General features: G+C 38.2%; 1 protein-coding gene across 2 annotated transcripts in view; it reads right to left on the reverse strand.

The window, feature by feature from the left end:
* Positions 1–17,610, reverse strand: part of cul4b (cullin 4B) — an 85,365-nt gene that overhangs the window by 38,126 nt on the left and 29,629 nt on the right. For both annotated transcript variants that reach the window (XM_043704821.1, XM_043704822.1), the window contains exons 6-11: positions 14,580–14,742; positions 14,403–14,492; positions 13,411–13,493; positions 7,041–7,108; positions 6,665–6,783; positions 8–200 (exon numbers count right to left, since the gene is read on the reverse strand). In XM_043704821.1, the coding sequence (XP_043560756.1) occupies positions 8–200; positions 6,665–6,783; positions 7,041–7,108; positions 13,411–13,493; positions 14,403–14,492; positions 14,580–14,742 (716 nt within the window). The remainder of the gene's footprint in view (positions 1–7; positions 201–6,664; positions 6,784–7,040; positions 7,109–13,410; positions 13,494–14,402; positions 14,493–14,579; positions 14,743–17,610) is intronic.

Raw genomic sequence — 17,610 nt, forward strand, 5'->3', positions numbered from 1 at the left:
TCCATACCTATTAGTTCAGCTGGTTTATTAGGTCTTTTGTTTATGAACGTTTCAAAGGCTTCCTTCATTGCATTGACAAATTTTTCATTCTTCAGGAAGCAGACATCGACTACGTGATCCACTTTGTCCTTGAAATCTAATAGTTCTTGAACCATTGTTTTATCTTTTTCAGGATTAATTACTATTGTACTGCCAAAGGTCTGAGGAAAAAAGAAAATCAACCAACTTTAATCAATATTGAGAAATTGGAAATATTTACATGACTACACCATTTAGCAGCGAAAAATATCTGGTAGCCGCCATCTGGATTACAACAGCTTCAGTTACATTTCAAGAGTTAAGAACTCCAATTTTCTTTGCTTCAACATGCAAATTATTGCTTGCACAGTATATCACTTGCATCCCTTCAATTATTCTGTTGAAGAGACCATAACTCAGACAACAGCCACAACCATCAACATTAGTTCTGTTGACATGTGGAAAGGGGGAAATGAATTCCCATTCACTGATGTGCACAGACAGACTCTCTTTAATAAACATTTAATTGTGGGGACCCAGGATGGCACAAATAAAGCATCCCCACAACTCAGATTTCTGAGCAAGACCATCAGAGCAGTTTCTCCCATGGTTAAATCATACCTCATTGGATGCATTCCCATGTTTCATTCCTTTCGCCAGGAATAATTGCTTCACACGTATTCATGACCACTATCAACTCAAATTTACACAGATTCAAAAGATCGGATAAACAGAACTGGGTGAGCATGCCATTCAATTACCTTCCAAAAAAAGTTTACCTGCTTTCCTTCTAAAAGAGGCTAGAGTCTGATTTCATCAGAGTTTTTGCTAGAGTACTCCCATGTCCTAACAATACGCAAAACTAAAACACCTAATCTTTTGCTTAATTTTTGAAATAATAATCTTATAATATCTGCCCTCCAGTTCCTAAAACATCGAACAGCATCAAAACCTCTATTTGAACACCAGATGTCATTGAGTATTTTCTGATCCAGTTAAGAATAAATTCTCCAGACTCTGACTATTTTGAGCAGCTGAAATGTGACAGTCATGGACATAGTGAGAAGAATGAGAGGTGAGGCAGTTACATTTAACAGGGAAATCAATGAATAGCCATATTATGCAAAACAAACAAAGTCGACGTGGGGAGACAGGCTCTAGTTTTCTGAGGTTAGCAGAAGCAGACTTGCAACCAACACAGAAATGAGGTTGGGTCTAAATGTTATGGTGGAGGAATTTGAGGGACTAAGATAGAGAAACCAGAATGCAGAAACACAGGCAGTCTAACATTAAACAAACAATAGTTAGGGATTCACTTCAGATGCACTTTATAGAAAGTAAGCATTCAAAATTCAAGTGGGTGAACTGGCACATTGACGGTAAGCAGTGATTATAATGTAATTAAAAATTATACAGGTGATTAATCTAGATTGATTTAAGTTATATTCACTTCCAAGGACAACAAGCATTCAGGAACTGAGACGAGTGGAAATAAGAAGGAACAGAAAGAAGGAATGGGGAAGGTAAAAATTATTAAGTAAGGCATCAATTCACTCTCCTCTTCAAGACATCACCTGAAGCTGAATGCAACTGTTCACTGCTTAGAATCCATTAGGATCTATATGTCAGCTTGAAATTCCATATCCTTCCTATTACCAAAAACCACTACGACAGGATGTGCTTTTAAAAGACATTTGTTCTGTCTGGCTCCTCTTGAAGAGGTGTATGGTAAACTTGGTGTCGAGGTGTCTGCTCCATGGAAAGCAGTGCAAATAACTTTTTTTAAAATTAGACAAATGCAGCAGGAATGGGTGGAGTTAGGCTCTCACTGACAGTGTCTTCATTTGTTGAAGTTGGGGTGTTTGAAGTTGAAGCTGCCAGGTACAGCTCTCCACCTGCTGCTGCAAAAAGCTAGAGTTCTGTCTTTGCTCCAATATTCATTCTTGCAGTTTTTCCTTTCTCCTGGACTGGACACAGCATGTGAGTGAACTGGTTTGTCTGAATTTGTCTTGATCAACAACATGTTTATGACGTTGCTATAATGGAACAGCTGAGTAGTAATTAAATTATATATCGTTATTTTTATCGAGTTAAAGTCAGGCCAATTCTTTTTTATTGAAAATATTTTAACTGTGGTTAAGAATATAGTGTGCTTTGCTTAAAGTCTATTAGCATGACCAATTGAATCAAATCAGGAATGCAGCACTTGCCTTGAAATATATGATAGAAGTTCGGGTCTAGGCTACCTTCTTGTTATGTTTTGAGGGGGCTTGGTCTGGACAATAACACCACAGACATCCACCTCTGTACTATTACATACCAGTGCCTTTACTTGAACCCTCCTACTGCTGGATGTCTTTCCTACTCCAAATTTAGCCATCCAATGTCTTCCTGGTCAGCCACCCATACTCCATCCTCCAAACACAATCTGTATACATGTCAATTAAGTCCTGTTCACCCATCTCCTTTAAATTAAACTTGGTGCTCAGCCCTAGCCATTTCTAGTCTCAAGCACTGCAATTTCACCACCCCATCCCACTCCATCCACAATCAATTCATCTCATGTGCTATTTAGCAGATTCTAACCTTTTGCGAATCACCGCTTTCCTATCACTCCATTATTGAGAAGTATGTAACAGATGCAGCCAACAAGGCTCTCCATAAATCCCCCGATAAAATCCTCCAACTCCATTATCACCATTTCATTTAAGACTTTCTTTAAACCTCATCACAGCCAAATAATTTAGGCACTTATCTGAACAGCTTCTTCCACCTTTTAATATATTTTCCTGATTTCGCCAGAAATCTTTTTTCTGTATTAAATTGCTACATGAACTATATGTTATTTTTGATAATATGCTGCATAATTAGTTCTCAGCCATATTTGCCAAGGCAATCATGAACAAATATACTATTTAAAATCAACACTTATCATGAAGAGTAGGCTTTTTAGATGGGCTTAAGTGAAAAAATACTGATAAATTTCTGGAATGAATAAATTATGTAACCAACAACAACATATCTACTTTGCACATTCTTATTCATCAACAGAGGATATTCAAATAGACTGCAACCAGACAAATGTAGTTGTCCTTAAAAAAGCAACTTGGCAACTACAGACACTGTGGTCTGACTTCAGTCATCAGAATGTCAGCAGAGTCAACAATTACATGTTAAATATAAAATTAAAAATCTCACAACACCAGGTTATAGTCCAACAGTTTTAATTGGAAGAACACTAGCTTTCGGAGCGACGCTCCTTCATCAGGTGATAGACCTGATGAAGGAGCGTCGCTCCGAAAGCTAGTGTGCTTCCAATTAAACCTGTTGGACTATAACATGGTGCTGTGTGACTTTTAACTTTGTACACCCCAGTCCAACACCAGCATCTCCAAATCATGTTAACTATAACACACAAACCAAGTATAAAATAACAATATGAACCTGCCATAGACAGTGCAGAATAAAATGAAATCCCAAATTACCAGTGAAAGGAGGACACAACAGTGTATTACAGCTGCCAAAGTGCCATTGCTGAAGACTTCCTTACAAACTAAGGTCAATGGTTACCAATGACAAAACTTGGAATAATGATACCAAAGAAATAAACAAGAATGGCCATTAGCTGCTCAGATATGTTAGTTCAAATCAGATAAGTCTGTATTTTTAGTACTTCCTCATAGGATTTTATTAGCTGATGCTATTTGTTGGAAAGCTTATTGCAAGCCACTATATGTATATGACATAAATATTTTATCTTTTTAAAACCACCTGGTTTGGACCTATTATGACACATCCCCTTCATAGATGGGACTTAAACCTAAGGTAGGGACACTGCAACTGCACCGCAAGGCTAGTGAAATAAATAGTAGTTGTCATCTACAATGCTGCTGCAAAGCACACCATATCTGCTGACTCTGGCTACATAGATGACAGATGTAAAATTCGCACATGTATCCCAAGTAATTACTATTGCTCACTAACAATTAGTTACTTAAATTGCCCAGCAAAAATGAAGTTGACCAGCTCACCATGAGATTTAAATGTGAACATGCGTGATGAATGGACCTGGTGATTTAACAGCCTTACTAAACAGTGATAGTCATTCGGTCTTTCATGGTCTTTGCTCAAGTTTCAAAGCAAAGTGGAAATATAACTGCTGGCCAATGCAATCTTTTTTAAACTATGGTCATTTTCTGTTTGCCAATCCAGCTCTCGGGCTGATCTTTAAATTAAGTGCATGAGCATCTAACTTTGACTCTACAGAGGTTTACCACAAGGAGGTTGTGTGACTCACTATACAATGTCACTACAGCAATGCACACTTCAAAATTTGTATCACTTCTTTTACTTTGGTTCAAAGACAACGTCTAGAACAGCTAGAATTATGAGAAGTTTTATTACTTCAAAAAAGCACTCGTTTACTTACCTACTGCTTAACTGCTTAAACTTTTGTTCTACCTAATTTCCTTTCTTAATCAATCCCTGATTCATAGTTCTGTATGAGTTTTATCCAAGTGTGTCACTATCCTGCTCAGAAAAATTGCAGCATTGTTCATCCAATGAACATTATGCCCTGTATGATGCATACAGTCACACTAACACTTCCATAGGCAAGCATGATGTCCATGCTTGCCTACGGAAGTGGCCCTTTCTTGTTTAACAGGAGTAAAAAAGGAGTACACAATTGCACAAACTATAATGGAAGCTTCCATAAGGGTTGCTGAGCATGCGAGTCCCAGGATGTAGCTGCTTCCAGTATACGTGCCCTGTAAACATTTTTCCAGTACCACAGTGTTCCTAAAGATACCAAGTTGAGAGGCACTGTACACTCGGACAGAAACCTGGATATTTTAGAGAAAGATTGGTAGAATTTTCACCTAGGCAGTTGTTAACTACTGAAAAATGTAAACTGCTCTACACAGGAAGTAAAAATTCAAATCCTTGGTTGACTTGGAATTTTTCACTAGGGAAGTATATGCAAGTTAAAGACCAACTGAAAAAGACGTATACAGAGTTATTTTACTTAACAAGCATAGTATCTAAACAGTGTGAAAACCCAACAAGCAGAAGCAACCAACACACTTGAATATTATTAGATTTTTACCCATTATGACACTAACTTTGATTCTAATTGCTTTCCAAATTCACGCTTCAAATTCGAGAGGCAGTACAGAGTAAAGCAACAAACTTCTTCAGCCAGATTTCTTCTGTTTCAAGCAATTTCAACAAAGAAACCTCACAAAAATGTGGGAGGTAGTCCCCAGAACAGAGAATGCAAACATGCAACAATAACACAGCATAGCATACCAAATAAGAAAATTAAGGCCAGGACTCAATGACAACTTAAGTCAATACAAAGAAAGCATTTCTTGCTACAATAGCGAATTAACATGGTTAAGGTCAACTAGCTCAGTGACAATTGGACATGAATTCTTAAAACTCAACGCTCATCTTAGTGCTATACTGCCTTGGACTAATAGCATGCCATGACAAACATTTGTACAGGCCTCATACATATACGGGGGAGAAAAGAAAAATCACTTAACGAAGTGGAAGGCCAAATATGTAACTAAAGAGGAATTAGGAATACATGTCTAATACAGCAAACAGGAAGCTTGTACATTAAGTTTGAATAAATCAACAGCAAATACTGAAAATATTCATCCAGATTCTGGTGAAAGATCACAACACAAATATTGACTGTGTTTGCAGAAATCAACTTTAATATCAGAACATAGGAAACAGGAGGAGCAGGCCAGTGGCTGCTGAGCTTGCTTTCAACTACAGAATTCCAGACATGCTTCGGTACAGATAGAGGCCAGGTGGCTCTTTTTCTCTGCTCTTTTTAACACCAGGGACAGTTTCTCCCTATGTGCTCTCTCCAGCCTTCTCATAATTTTGAGCATTTTTATCAAATCCCCTCTTAGCCACTTTTTTCTGAAGAGAGCAATCCCAAACTCTCCAATCTATCATCAGAAGTGAAACTTCTCAAATGCGTTTGCATTCCTCCATGCAGCACACCCAAAATTGTACATATATCAAATATAAATTCAGCATCATTTCCTTGCACTTGTACTCCATGCCTCTCTGAATAAAGCCCAGGATACTGTACACTTTATTAACTGCTGTCTCTACCTGTTCTGCCATCTTCAATGTTCTGTGTACATGTACACCCAGGCCTCTCTGCTCCTGCTCTACTTTTAGACTTGTACCCTCTAATGTGTATGATTCTTCAACATTCTCCTTCCAAACTGTGGCTGACCTTCGAGATCAAAGCTGTTTTCCTCATTCCATTCCCAAACGCTCTAATACCTTTTAGCATCTCCAGATCTACTGATCTTTGTCTCGAATGTACTCATGAGAGCTCTCCAACGCTCTGGCAGAGAATGTCAAACACTTGGCACCCACTGAAAGGAGAAATTTCTCCTTATAAAATATATATTTTTAATAGATTATCTCGAGAGACTGAAAGCTTTGCAATGCAAGCTGCAGCCAACAAACTATTTGGCAATTAGGAGCCGGATACAAAACTTTCAAAACAACTTGGTCAAGTTTTTTTTTAACATTAAGGAGGTTAACTACAGTTAACCTGGAGGTTAATACTGGCGGTTAACTACTATGACAATAAATGTATTTAATGTACCTTTATATATTCAATCCAATGTTGTAGAAGAACTTGCACTCCACCTCGAACTCGACTGAAAAGTTGGTAAAGAAGAGAAAGATCTTGTATTCGGTTTTCATCCAGAAGATTGTTTAAGCCTGCAGGGATTTAAGAACGTTTGTTTTAGCCTGATACAAATGATAAATTAGCACTGCAAAAATCAAATATCCTATAATGGAATAAACTATCTCATACAAATCAAAATTTAACCTAATTGATATTTGTCGTCAAGTTCCAACAAACGAATGAAAAAAATATTTTGATTAAAGCTTATTATAACAACAGGATTATAAAGCTGTGCACACAGTCCAACATACAAAACACTCGTGCATTCAAGCACAGAAATACAGATTACCTTTCTGAAGAATGGCTGGTAAATGTTCACCGAGAAGTTGTTTTTCCACGGTAGCTATTAGAGGCTTCCTAAAATTGAAATTGAAAGAAAAATCATCAAAAGCAAAATCAATTATATGAAAATCTGCAAATCCCATTTTACACAATTAAAAAATCTATTTCCTGAAGTTCAAAGGAAAATATGGAGGTGGGGGGGGGTGGGGTTGGAAGTGCACAAAAGACGCGGAAAATAATTCAGCTAAATGCACAGCAGAGCAGGATGTAGGAGATATAGTGGAACAGGAAGAAGTGACATCAGAGCACGAGGAGAGTCAATGGGGTTAAGCTTACTGAAAACATTTAAGTGAATTGTAACTTCTCTTTAATTTTATTTCTAAATAAATTACTTAATTAATTCAAGACCTCAACCTTAATTCATTAAAACAACATGGTTAGATAGTAATGGAATGCTGTAGTGTGCCACAATTGCAGCAAGCAGGCATTGGCAAAGAGCACTGTGATCCTGGACAACTATATCTGGATCTTTGCAGCTCAGACCTATTGAGCTGAAGTCCAAGGTATTGTATTAAGCTACTGACCAAAGTTTTGGAAGATATAGAAGGGTCGCCAGACCCAAAACATTAACTTAGATTTCTCTTCACAAATGATGCCAGACCTGTTGAGCCTTTCCAGCAACATCGGTTTTTGTTTCTGATTTACCGCATTTGCAGTTCTTGTGTTTTGTTTTTAGGCTGCAATGCTGGAGGAGCCTTTGCTTTTACTCAACATGCTGTAGGTTCTTGCTCCCTATGCAGATGAGGGCAGTTCATAAAATGTATGAACACGTCAATGGCAAAGCAGAAGTGAGAAGAATAAAGTCGTGAAATAGGACACACTGATCAGGGAACTGATACTGTTCTGTCGAGCTGCAACCGTGAATTCCTATGCTGTGTCGCCTGTCAAGAGCCAGGATTAAAGTCATCTCCTTGCAGCTCAAAAACAACTGAGAGGAGATGAAGATTCAAACAGTGCATGCAAGAACCAACACAAAGAGAACAAGGAATGTGGATTTGCTGAGAAGGCAAAAGAAACAACGGTCAATATTAAAATGCAGAATTTCATCGAAAATAAACCCTGAATGGTATTCGGATCACATGTAAAAAGCATAAGGACAAAAACATTAGAAGGCTAAATGCATGTAAGAAAGAGTAGTGAGACAAGGGTTTCATGATTAGATTAGCTTTCTTACTTACAGTGTGGAAACCGGCCCTTCAGCCCAACAAGTCCACACTTACCCGCCAAAGCGCAACCCACCCAGACGCATTCCCCTACATTTACCCCTCTTCACCTAACACTACGGCCAATTCACCTAACCTGCACATTTTTGGACTGTGGGAGGAAACCGGAGCACCCGGAGGAAACACGGGAAGAATGTGCAAACTCCACAATGTCAGTAGCCTGAGGCGGGAAATGAACCCGGGTCTCTGGCGCTGTGAGGCAGCAGTGCTAACCACTGTGCCACCGTGCCGCCCACTAAGTTTCCTGAAGAAAAAGAGCTAGAGGAAGAAGAAAAAGCAAGTTTACGGCACCGTTCTGAATATGAAAAGCATTCACAACAAAACAAATACTTACATACTTGTGTAAAAGTCAACCCCTTATCTTTAGCCAAAAAATCTTGTAATTTCTATATATCTCATGTAAAAGTCGACCCCACTACATTACATTATCAACCTGTTACAAAGGAAACTGCATGTTCCCATGAACCGACTTAAACAAAATTGCATTAATTCATACTGGTAACTCTACTCATCACTCTTTGTTTACTATATTGTGTCTCTATTCACTCATTCATTCATCCATTCATAAATCTACTTAGTCAACTTGGATTACTAAAGTACGTTTTCATTCATTCATTCATTCAGACCAGCACTAAGGCTATTGGGACTTATCGCACTTCGTTCACCATACATCCAAAAGTTAATATTGTTCAAAAGTTCCTCATTTTAATTGTGCCATTACATCTGAATAAAAGTGACATATATTAGCTACATATATCTTTAATTCTGTGACAATTTGTTAATATTGCTGAGGTTCATTACATATGAGAGTAAATGGGGGGGAGAAACTGAAGAATTTGGTGGGAAAGTTCAAGACGCTTACACAATCAGAATTGAATAAATGTTTCATTTTAAGTGTGCCATTACACCAGGCCATGACAATGCTGATCAGTGATTTTGCAGGATTTCAATTAATCTTTGACATGTTAAATTTTTGTGCCAGTATATATAAATAAAATTTACTACCAATAATTCATCTTTTTTCTCTTGCTTTTATCCATTAAATTACCTTTACCATAATTCATTGTGTTTTTCTTCTATACCCGGGATTAGTTGAGAGATCAAATCAACTTTTGCTAATAATACAGTATTTTGAACTGCAGCATCAATTGCAGCCCCTCAAAACAAGTGCCCGTGTAATAGTCGACCCTATAAACTGAACCTTTAAAAATAGTCTAAAAATTTGATTTGTACATGAGTATATATGGCTGATGAATAGCACATTTAGAAATGAATGTGTTGTAACTAAGTGCATAAAGCTATGGTTGTAGTGACTAAGATCACGAAAGAAAATTGAAAAAACTCAATTTTTGATCTCTGGAAGAGGGCGTCAAAATAAAAAACGAAAGAGGAGCCCAACAATTAAAAACGGAGGGAAATAGATGGCAGGAAGGATCAGAATTTAAAAATCAAGATTCAGAAACTGCTGGGTGGAACTAAGAAACAAAGGCAATGAAATTATTTAATAGCTCATTGTTATTATTTAATAACAATTATTTAATAACTCTGCAATAAAGAAACCTCTGGGAAACAGTACCTGTAATATGATGGATTTTATATTAAGATGAGTGTTTTTAGTGAAGTTCAGAAATTGAGTCTTAAATCTGAATAAAGCAAATTACAGATATGCAAGCTCAATTAGTTCAGATAGATTGGGAAATTAGATAATCAAAATGAAAATATGAAGATATGGTCGATAAACACTGTCAAATTTAAATAGGTCTATTTGCAAAATCTTCCATTTCTGCAAGGAAAAATGAGAGATGATCTCATTGAAACATCAAATTCTTGAGAATTGACAAGGCAAAGATGTTTCCTTATTTCCAGAATCTAAAACTGGGGATCACAGTTTCAGAACAAATGAAAGAAACGTCTTCATTCAAACCCTGTCCTGGAGAATTGCTCGATTGTTAAATTACGTCCAAATCAGAGATTGGTAATTTTTGGATACTCAGAGAATCAAGGCTTATTGCAAGAATTCATCAAGGCAGATTAACCATGATCTTACTGAATGGACAACTAGGTTCAAGGGACACATTAACTCACTTCTGCTTCTATTTCCATTATGTACACTGTTAAAATACAGAAGAAGTATCACATTGATAGCTTCAAAACATTAACATCACCCAAATTCAATGCATACCCAAACATTGTGAATACAGATAGTCCCCTGGTTGAGTTCCACTCTGCAGTCTGTTCAAAAGTCTATTTGTACGCAAGTCAACACACAATACCAAACAATAAAAAGTACGGGAAATATTCATATGTCTGGTCTTCAAAGTCACACCTTTACATGGTATCACATTCTTAAGTCTGAATGTCTGTTTTGAGCATTCATAAATTAGGGACCCCCTTGTAGTTAAGGAAAAATGTGAGTACAAAATCTCAAGCCAATATAAATTACGAGCCTTTCAGTTGACAGTGTTTTGATTATATATTATTCTCCAATCCTATCAGAAATTTCTTTTGTGCTTCCCACCCTCAAAATTATATTCTTTCCCAGGTTGAAAAGGTCAGTTCTTAGGCAGCCTCAATTGGTCAAATTATTTTGACACTGGAAATGAGTTCTTAGTAGATTAACGAGTCAAATGAATAACTGAGTGTCTCTATCACAGGTGAGACAGATGATGGCTGAGGAAATCGGGTGGTAGAACCCTTGATGTGCCGTGGTAACATACATACCTCAAAATCAGGAGGACCAGGTTCAAGTCTCACCTGATCTAGAGCTGCGTCATGATATCGCTGAACCTATTGAGATTAGAAATATCTCGGGTGGAATGCCTGGGTTGCCATGTGCTCCATTATGTTGATACTGGATTTGAGCTTGCCATCAGCGATAAGATTTGATAACTAGAGATCCTTCGGGGAAGGCTTCCCCCCACTTAGGAGTTTGTTCGGTCAGCATTTCCCAGGTGTTGATGGAAACAACGCATTTTATCAAAGTGGCTTTAAGAGTTGTTGAAGCAATTTCTCTGCTTGACTGGGAGTTACTTATTGTCAATGCTTTAAGTCGGGCACTTGTTTCAGTAGTCATTTGCCTGGCATGCAGATGAGGTGCCCATTGTGCAGAGCTGATCTAGTGTGATCAACGCTGAGAACTCTGACCTGAATGATAACATTGATATTAGTCTGTCAATCCTGCCAATCGATTTGCAGAATCTTGCAGATCCACCATTAGTGGAACTTCTCCACAGTTTGCAAGTGCCTGCTGTATACAATCCATGCCTCAGAGCCATAAAGGAGGGCAGGTATCACTACTGTTCTGTAAACCATTAGTTTGGTGTCAGATGTGAGATCCTGTTCTTCAAACACACTTTCTCAGATAGTTGAAAGCTGAACTGACACATTGAAGGCAGTATTGAAACTCAATGTTTGACATTCTTGACAGTACTATCCCAAGGTCTGAAAAGTAACCCATGTTGTCCAAGCCCTCACCATTGACTTTGATCCATTGTCTCAGTGAAGCTGTTGACAACGGCTTGGAACTTGGGTTGTAAGCAGCACAAATGCAAGCATGGCATACTATAGTTCCATGACAGAGACCTGTTCAGTCTCTATTGCCTGCAGGTCAACTCCAAGGTCTCCTCATCCTGTTATTTAACTAGAAATCACTTGGATTTCATCTGCAGGCAGCGGAGACTGAACAGGTTCCAGCATGAACTGTGGATAAGCTTCAGCTAAGTGATGTGCAGCACAAAAGCAAGGAAAATCAAGGACAGCATCGGTACACTAACAGCCTGGCTTGACCCAAGCTAGAACACATATTGGCTCTGTGATGCTTTTGTTGCCAAGGATCATGACTTGGAAAACAAGGCCTCCTAGGCAGCACAATGGCTCAGTGGTTAACACTGCTGCCTCACAGCGTCAGGGACCCAGGTTCGATTCCAGCCTTGGGCGACTATCTGTGTGGAGTTTGCACATTCTCCCCATGTCTGTGTGGGTTTTCTCCAGTTTCCTCCCACAATCCAAAGATGTGCAGGTTAGGTGAATTAACCATGCAAAATTGCCCATAGTGTTCAGATTGTGTGCATTGGTCAGGGGTAAATATAAAGGATAATAGGCTAGGGAAATGGGTCTGGGTGGATTACTCTTTAGAGTTGGTGTAGACTTGTTGGGCCAAAGGGCCTGTTTCCACACTTTAGGGATTCTATCTATCTATAAAAATATTGCAGTGCTCCTTCCAATGGGCCCTGAACACCTTTCTCTCCTTGATGAGTACATCTGTTTCCTTGACCAACAGTGTAGTGGTTGTTTGGATGCATAGCCAGTAGGCAGTCTTGACTGGGCTGAAGAAACCCCATACAGTGGTTATTGGTTAACTTCTGCATCTCATGCACTTTCTCCACCCATCATGTTTGTTCAGCTCTGGATTTTTGGCTGAATCTCAGCCTTTGGACAGCTTTACAGTTGCTTTCTACTTATCAACTCTCAGACCTGAGACACTGACTTTTTCTCTCTTCAAAAATACTGCCAGACCTATTTCCAGTATTTTCTTTTTATTGCTTATTAACCAATTTTTGATAGATCAGTATGAGATAGATACATGCCCAAAATAAAATATTGACAGTTCATAGGTCACTATCTCAGTAAGGATCAAACATCAGTAATTACATTCGAGTCTATTTCAATTAAGTTTCAGTTTGAAGCATGCTAAATTTGTGCCGAGTGATTTCAATTTGCACCGGCCCTAGTCTAACGCCTTTGTGCCAACTGCTACTGCCCATTACAGCTTATACAGATTTGAAAAAAGTAATTAATATGATCTTTCAAACGACGCAATACCGCAGCTATGTGTTTAATGCTCCAAAATGCACATTAAGGACAGATATCAAAAGGATGTCTATACAGATCGTGAAAAAGAGCTGGCAGTATGGGAAACCAAGAGAACTTGGAGCCAAAATCCTGGATATTTCCATAAAACAGTCACTGTAATGTGAATACAGCAAATTAGCATTCTGTAAGGTTGAAATGAAAATATCCAAAAGGGGATCTTGTGGATACTTATGTTACATTAGATGCAATGGCAACATAAACTTGTTCAAAATTTGTACATACTGTGTGCTTTGATCCAAATAAGTGATAACCCGATCGGCCTCCTCCTCTAAACGTTTATTAACGTGGTGCAAATACTCTGGCACCTAAATGGAATAAAGATCATGCAACTTAACCAAATACCCAACAGGTGATTATTTCTTCAACCAAATAGTTCATTCATTGGTACAGAATACTGAATGTTGAAATTGCACATCCAACATTTTTCTGCAGAAAAGGTAAAACAAATTGCTCAGTGCAACACAATTACCCCACTATCTCAGTGACACAATTATCCCAGACCTGATTTCTAGCTTTATGAAGGTGGATCAACTAACACAGGATCCAATAGAAGCAAAAGATGGTAGATATTTTCAACAAGCAGAAAGAATAGCTGGAGAAACACAGCAGGTCTGGCATCATCTGTTAATACAGAAACAGAGTTCATGCTTCCGAGTTAAATATAGATTTTCAACAATCATACTTGACGCAAAACGCTAACTCTGTTTCTCTATCCACAGATCTTGCCAAACTTGCTGTGTTGCTCCAGCCATTCTCTGTCCTTCTAAACTTCCAGTTTATATTTCAAAGTTATGCCAAAGTAAAGGCAGTTTTGCATGGTTAAGTCAACCAACATCTCAAATGATATGACCTATACTGAATTTATTTAGGAACTTGACCAGCAGAAGGAACCTCCTTCACCAGGACATGTTTGGAAAATTACTCGTGCCAATTTCTCCATCAGGCAAAAATGTATTTCCTATAAATTACAAACAAGTTGTGTGTTTTCTGTTGATTAATGGAAGAATCCCATCAATATTTTATTCTGAATTTTCCAATTATTTACTAGGATATATAACCAATTATAGGCCAATATCCATAAAAATATACAATGCGCTGGTAATAACCCAAATAAATCATATCTACAGTTCTTTGGCACAATTTATTTATTCATCAATATGCTACTTCAACACAAACGTCTCTAACAGGACTGGCAAAGCCAACATATTGCATACCTCTCGTTCTTGCATCAATCTTTGACCTTCTGCAGCATATAGACGATTAGTTTCTTCCAAAAACCTTTGTTCAAAAGAATCCTGATATATCTAAAAGAGAAAAATAACAATAGGGGATTTAACTGTTATAAATGAAAATAACTAAACTAGATACATCGGAAAGGATTCAAATCTTACCTGCAAATCTGATAGCATACTTAAGAGACTTCGAAGCAAGCTACGATCAATAGCTTCACCATTTCTTTCTCTCTCAATTAAGAGAAGAATCCCATCAATAGTTTTATTTTGAACCTTCCGATCACTTATTACATGGGATCTGAATAATTCAAGGCCCATGTCCCTACAAATGAAAACAGCTCAAATAAATATGGATTGTTAAGAATCACATGGAGACTATTGACAGAACTGGCACATTAAAATGCCATTTTGTTTTAAAGTGAAAACTCACCAAACACTAATCATTTCTTTAATCATTTGTTCTGCAGAAACTGACCATTAAGCTAAATTGATATTTTCTATATCCAAGAATGCCTAAGTATTGCATTTGTATCCATTTGTTTATTGCAAACAATTTTATTTCCTCTCAGTTAGATGCAATTCTTGTATTTATGTAGGACCCACGGGCACAGCCTTAGAGTAAAGGAAAGACCTTTTAGAACTGAGGTAACGAGAAACTTCTTCAGCCAAAGAGTGGCCAATCTACAGAACTCATTGCCACAGAAGGTTATGGATGCCAGGTCATTGAGTATGTTTAAGAATGAGTTTGGTAGGTTCTTGAGTATAGGTTCATGGGGTCAAGGGTTTCAGGGAGAAAGCGAGAGAATGGTGTTGAGAAACTTATAAGCCATGACTGAATGGCAGAGCAAATTCAATGGGCTGAAAGGCCTAATTTCTGCTCCAACGTCTTACGATATCATGGAACAAAAGCTACCTTACCCAAATAATTTATATGTGAACTTACACAGTGAGCAGAGAGAAAATCACAGCACAACTTAACTCTATCTTTTGTTTCCACTTCAAGGGAACATGGTCATTACTAACCAACACTTATTGTCCATCCCTAACTGCCAAGGCAAAGCACATGATTAGCTGCCTTCCTGAATTCTGCAGCTCTTTTTGAGGTAGGAACAGTCATAGTGCTATTAGGAAGAGAATTCCAGGATTTTGACCAATTAACAGTGAAGGAATAGCAATCTAGTTCTCCAGTCAGGATGCTCTGTGAATTGGAAATAGTAGCATTCCCATTCATCTGCTATTTTTGTCCTCCTTAGTTGTAGAGGCTCTGGGTTGGAAAGTGCTTTTGAAGAGTTGTTGCAGCATATCTTTTGGGTAGAACACACTTCTGCCACTAAGTTGCTGGGGAAGGGAATGGCTGTTTATGGTATGGATGGAGTGCTAATAAAGGGACTGCCTTATCCTCAATAGCATCAAACCTATTCAGTGTTCTTGGAGCTAAATCTTTCCAGAGAAGTGAAGCATACTGCATCACACTCTTAACTTGTTTCTCCTAGATAGTGAGCAGGCATTGGAGAGACAGGAGGGGAGTTACTCCCCATAGAATTCCCAGCTTCTGACCCTGCTCTTGTAGCCATATCATTGGTAGAGTTTAATTTTTGGTCACGGGTAATTCGCCAGGATGTTGGAAGTGAGATTCAGCAATGGCAATGCCATGCTAATATCAAGGGACAATGATAGGAATCTCCCTTGTTGGAGATCATAGAATCCCTTCAGTGTGGAAGCGGACCATTTGCCCATCAAGGCCACTAGGGAGAATCTGCAATATCCACACAGTCACTCATGGCTGGTATTGAACACGGTTCCTAGTGCTGAGTCCACAGTGCTGACCATTTAGCCATGGTTGGACTAAGATGATCAACCTTAAACAACTATAACCATCTTCCTCTGTGACTGCAAGCAATCGAGACAGTTTTTTCCCCAATTCCCATTGATCCCAGCATTGCTAAGGACCTTTGATACCACACTCTATCAAATGCTGCTTCTTTGTCAAGCGCATTCACTCTCACCCAACCAGTAACTGCACAAGAACTCAGTAGAGGGGAAGCAGGACAGAAACTGGAGCTGATACACTTCCCAGCTCATCAGAGCAGGGGAGGCCAATATTGGACTACTCTTGCTTTAGGCAACAGTATCAATTACATTACTTGAGATCTTCTGGACTGCAACATTTATTTCAAACCGAATATCTACTAAATAAAGAGCCATATTTTCTTTTTGTGGGACATTGCAACACATGAATTATAGCAAATATGGAAAATAATGCCAATATTTTAACCGTTCAAGCTTGCTGCCTTTCAAACTCAGACCGCAGCATCACTTCAGCTATGTACACTGATTTCTGATTAATGGTTTATAGTCAAGGGCCTCCTTTAACACAAATACAATAAGATCAATGTCTTTAGTTTAACATATAGGAATGGCTCACCATCCTCATCCAAGAAGTGCAAGTTAGTAGGAATAAACATGCACGCACACATATAATGTGAAAACAAAAACGGAATACCTAACTCTATCGGCTTTCAGAATTAAGTGAACAAAACAACAGACATGGAAACCTGTATTTGCAAAAAAATGTCAGGTTTTTTACAGAAATAAATCTGGAAGTCTGTATCCCATCACACATATTGCAACATGAAAACATATTACTGGTGCATTACAATGGACCCGAACACCTGAAAATGATTAGGGAAGCGAAACCATATAATTTGACTTTTGGCTCCTGATCATTATCCAGTGACCACCTGTTGGAAAATTCCTTTGGCTATCAGGTAGTGAGACAATCAAATTAGATTGTGATGCCCTCCACAAATAGGCTGTCAAAAGTCGCCAATGAGCATGATGTGCAAAGCATCAGTCATTATCTGTAAATTACCATTTCCTGGAGTCAGTACACTGAGAGAAAGAAGCAATGAAACTACATTTCTTTAGCAAGTCAACTGCAAGTAGACATTTTCTACACAATGATTATAAGCAGCAATAAATGTTGACAAATGAGATTTTATGAGAAGTAATATTTTTCAGAGGCAAAATGCCTGGTGCTTCATTGGCTATTTTTTGGCCACAGCTGTGTGGTCTATTTATGTTGGTACAACCTAGCTTCATTCATAATTTGAGTCTGAACCAAAGGCTGAAAAATCAACTGAAGGAACTGGAGAAATAAATACAATGTGCTCCTAAAGTTTATTTTCAA

Source organism: Chiloscyllium plagiosum, chromosome 15 (assembly GCF_004010195.1).
Source record: "Chiloscyllium plagiosum isolate BGI_BamShark_2017 chromosome 15, ASM401019v2, whole genome shotgun sequence".
Classification (NCBI taxonomy): domain Eukaryota; kingdom Metazoa; phylum Chordata; class Chondrichthyes; order Orectolobiformes; family Hemiscylliidae; genus Chiloscyllium; species Chiloscyllium plagiosum.